The 3,614-nt window shown below is 61.8% G+C and overlaps 1 protein-coding gene across 1 annotated transcript in view; it reads left to right on the top strand.

The window, feature by feature from the left end:
* Window positions 1-2,956: 2,956 nt before the first annotated feature.
* Window positions 2,957-3,614, top strand: part of EMIHUDRAFT_113321 (hypothetical protein) — a gene marked incomplete at both ends in the record, with an annotated part of 2,445 nt that continues 1,787 nt past the window's right edge. The window contains 2 exons of the mRNA XM_005782794.1: window positions 2,957-3,415; window positions 3,520-3,597. Of these exons, the coding sequence (XP_005782851.1) occupies window positions 2,957-3,415; window positions 3,520-3,597 (537 nt within the window). The remainder of the gene's footprint in view (window positions 3,416-3,519; window positions 3,598-3,614) is intronic.

The raw sequence follows: 3,614 nt of genomic DNA, 5'->3' as shown, positions 1-3,614 counted from the left end.
CAGGTCGCGCGGGGACGCAAACAGAGACCAGCGCGCGGCGCTAGAGGGCCGGGCGCAATCTTGTTGGACCTGGACCTGGACCTGGACCTGGGTCGGCGAGTTTTGGTGGTTCGAAATGCGGAGCGCGCAGTCCGTTGTGGTTCGAAACGCGATGCCTCCGTTGGGAGACACGGACGGCGCCGGCGGGAGCGACGCGGCCGGCGAGGCGCCGCACTCGGTCGCCGCCCTGACGGTGATCAGCGAGCCGGTCGAGCGTGACCAGTTGCATTCGAATCTGAGCACCACATTGAGGCCGTTGGTGGAGAGGGAGCGTCGCGAGCGAGGTGACGAGGATGGAGCTGTGGGTGTAGCCGGTGACGTGACTTTCGCATTGAAAGACTTATTGATCGAGGGTGGGGATGGAGCGGAGGCAACATCTCACATGCAGATCAATTGGAATAGGGTCAAGCGGCACTACTTCGAGGTGTATCTCTTTCGGTCAGCAAAGGGCTGTGGGTGTAGCCGGTCGAGGCACGGCCGCGTCGTCCACGACGAGTCGTCGGAGAAGGGCGAGACGTCGAAGCGCCGTGACGGTGATTCTCGGGCCGAGGCCGATGTCTCGTAGGGAGGAGCTGACTTGTCAGCGCCTTCGCAACGCGGTTCAATTGTGGACGACGGTGTACACGGAGATGGGATGGTGCGACGACATGCGGGACAAGCTGCGATTGCACATGCTTCTGCATGCTACGTGTTCGCACCGCGAGGTCGAACCGAGGTTTATACGGGTGTGGCTCCAGGGCCCGGTGCTCCAGGATGCAGCGGCTGCGAACCGGCGCAGGTGTGTCCGCAATGCGCTCACTAACGTGGCTGAGCAGGAGCATGAGGACGGCAACCACGCACGAATGTCTGTGCTGTAAGGCAGCTAGCCTGTGAGGAGGGCGTCCATAGACACCTCACTAGACCCCACACACGGTCTCGTCCGTGCCTCGCCGGCCGGAGAGATTGCTAGTTTGCTAGAGAGGTGGAGCAAGCCTGCTCTAGCCTCGCATGTTACTTCCTGTTGTGTCTGTTGTTTGTTGTGCCCTTGTTTGTTCTCTTGGCACCTTGGAGTGCTGGGGGGGGCGACAGGGAGGATGTGGCCTTGAGTTATGTGTACGCCTATACTCAGGGTGTGTGGCAGCCCGCTGGCTGTGTGTCTTGTGAGCCTGTTTGTGTCTTGTGTGTCGCTCGTGCGTGTCGTCATCATCTGTCTAGCGTCCACCCATACCGCGTTGGTGTCCAGTCCGAGCCTGGCTGTTCTTCACCTTTCTACCTAACCTAACCTAAAGTCGATAATTGAACACAACGCACTCTCGCAGGTGGTCGTCAGAAGACTCGTCCTTGCTCGAGGAGAGCTCGATAGACTATGCAGCCAGGATATGCAGCAAGGAGGGCGGAGCTGCGACGAAAGACGAAAGAAGCCGCGAGAACAAGGGAACGGCAGGCGGCGGCGGCGGCGCAGAACGAGGCAGAGGAGAGCGACGCGACAGAGGAAGAAGCGACAAGGGAGAGCACGACGAGAGGGGGCGACCGCGAGGTGGCACGAAGGTTGCAGCGAGAAGCGGCGAGAGAATGCGAAGAGAGATAGGAAGAGGCGGACGCCCAAGGCGCAAGGGTGGGCGACGGCTAGCGCACCACACCCCTCTCCTTAAAATCCCTGTGTGGTGGCGGCGTGCCGTCGTCCCATCCCTCCCTTGGGTTGTCTGTTTTCTTTCTTTCTTTCTGCACTCTCGCAGGACGAGGCAGAGGAGAGCGACGCGACAGAGGAGGAAGCGACAGGAGGGAGAACGACGAGAGTGGGACGACCGCGAGGTGGCATGAAGGTTGCAGCGAGAAATCGGCGAGGGAATGCGAAGCCGAAGGGCCAGTGAGTGGCCACTATACCACACAAACAACTCTAACACTCACACGAGATAGAAAGAGGCAGACGACCAAGGAAGGGTGGGCGACGACTAGCTCACCACACTCCTCTCCTTTAAAATCCCTGTGTGGTGGCGGCGTGCCGTCCTCCCATCCCTCCCTTGGGTTGTAAACAAAACAACTCTCTTGGGTTGTCTGCTGACTTTCTTTCTTTCTTTCTTCTCACATGACAAGCGATCCCACGACAGCGATTTGGAGAGAGAAAAAGCTGCTCGCTCGAACCGCGGCCGACTCTACCATCGCGGCCGCAGCTGTTGAGCTCTTCAGAAGACTGGTGCCTCATATGCTGCCTCCCTGCGGATGCTGCCGGCGAGCCTGGCGGTCCGCTGTACTACAAGGAAGTGCTGACTCGATTCTACCTCGAATTCTTCTACCCCCACGACACGGAACGCGAATGTGACAGGACCATCGGGTCCTTCAGCCACCAAAGTGAGATCACCCGAGAGCAGCTGAGCCTGCCTCTGGCCTCGCCTCCCTCTCCTTCAGGCATTCGTGGCATCCTATGGGTCGTCCAGAGTATCGACCTCTGGCGAGTCAGCCAGCCCCACTTTGAGGGCGCCATGAAGTACAGAGCGATCGCCACCTCGCTGGCCTCTCCGCAGGCCCCCCCCGACCGCGTCGAACTCATCGGCGCGGGCTCTCTCGGCTACGGGACCGGCCCCAGCTTCGGCTGAGGGCTGCCAAGCTGCCGAGCCCAAATCACTGTGAGAGTCGTGATTTCTTGTTGGTTTTCTAAAATCTCTCAGCGATTGTGGGGACTACACAGAGAGAGAGATTTTTGGACTACATGATCCGTCCGTACATGAAGGGTGGAGGGGCCCGTCCGCAGAGCTAGGCGGTGTGGGCGCCCTCCACGAAAACTCGCAGCTTGTGAGGAGTTCAGGCCTGGGCCCGAGCCCCTCGGGCGACAGGTTATTTTCGCGCAGCCATTTCTTCTTTCTTGCCTCCCAGCCCGCTTGGGCTTTGAACTCAGTGGCGAGCCCGGTCGACAGGACACCCAGCTCCAGCTCCAGCCACCATGGCGGTCGCCGTCGCCGCTGCCCCGATCTCGCTCACCGACGAGGATCGCCAGATGACCGTCGAGCAGTACCTGAAGGCGGCCGCGTCGGAGCGTGCCGCTGCGCTCAAGCGGCACGGCGAGGAGCTCATCGAGCGGTACGATGCCGAGTTCAAGCGCGCCCGCAAGGTGCTGCGCGACGCCGCGGTCGAGGCGCAGGCGCGCTCGGCCGACGACAGCGAGCGCGACGACAGCGAGCGCGACGAGGTGCCTCGCAAAACCGCCACCACCTCCGAGCCGTCTGGCAGCAGCGAGCCGTCGGTGGACGCGTTTGCGCTGGTGGGGATTCGCGGCGTGCACCAGGGGAAGATCTTCAAGGTCGAGCCGGCGGCGGACAGGAAGACGTGGAGCATCGGTCGGACGGCGGACAACGACTTTTGCCTCAGCGGCGACGACGAGGTCTCGTCGGTGCACGCAAAGGTCTCCTTTGACCGGAAGCAGTTCAAGCTGCAGGCGCGCGAGGGAGAGCCCGCTGGGAGGGACCGAGCGGACCGTCGAGCCCGCGCCCGCCTCCCCTCCGGCAGGACCTCGGCTCGACCAACGGCACCTTCACCACCAACGGCTCTGGCGCGTCCTGCAAGCTCAAGTCGCGCAAGAACCACGTGCTCAAGGCGCCGCG

This window comes from Emiliania huxleyi (assembly GCF_000372725.1).
Source record: "Emiliania huxleyi CCMP1516 chromosome Unknown EMIHUscaffold_186, whole genome shotgun sequence".
Classification (NCBI taxonomy): Eukaryota; Haptophyta; order Isochrysidales; family Noelaerhabdaceae; genus Emiliania; species Emiliania huxleyi.
Note: the sequence above shows the minus strand (reverse complement) of the source record. Positions and strands in the feature narration are given on the sequence as shown.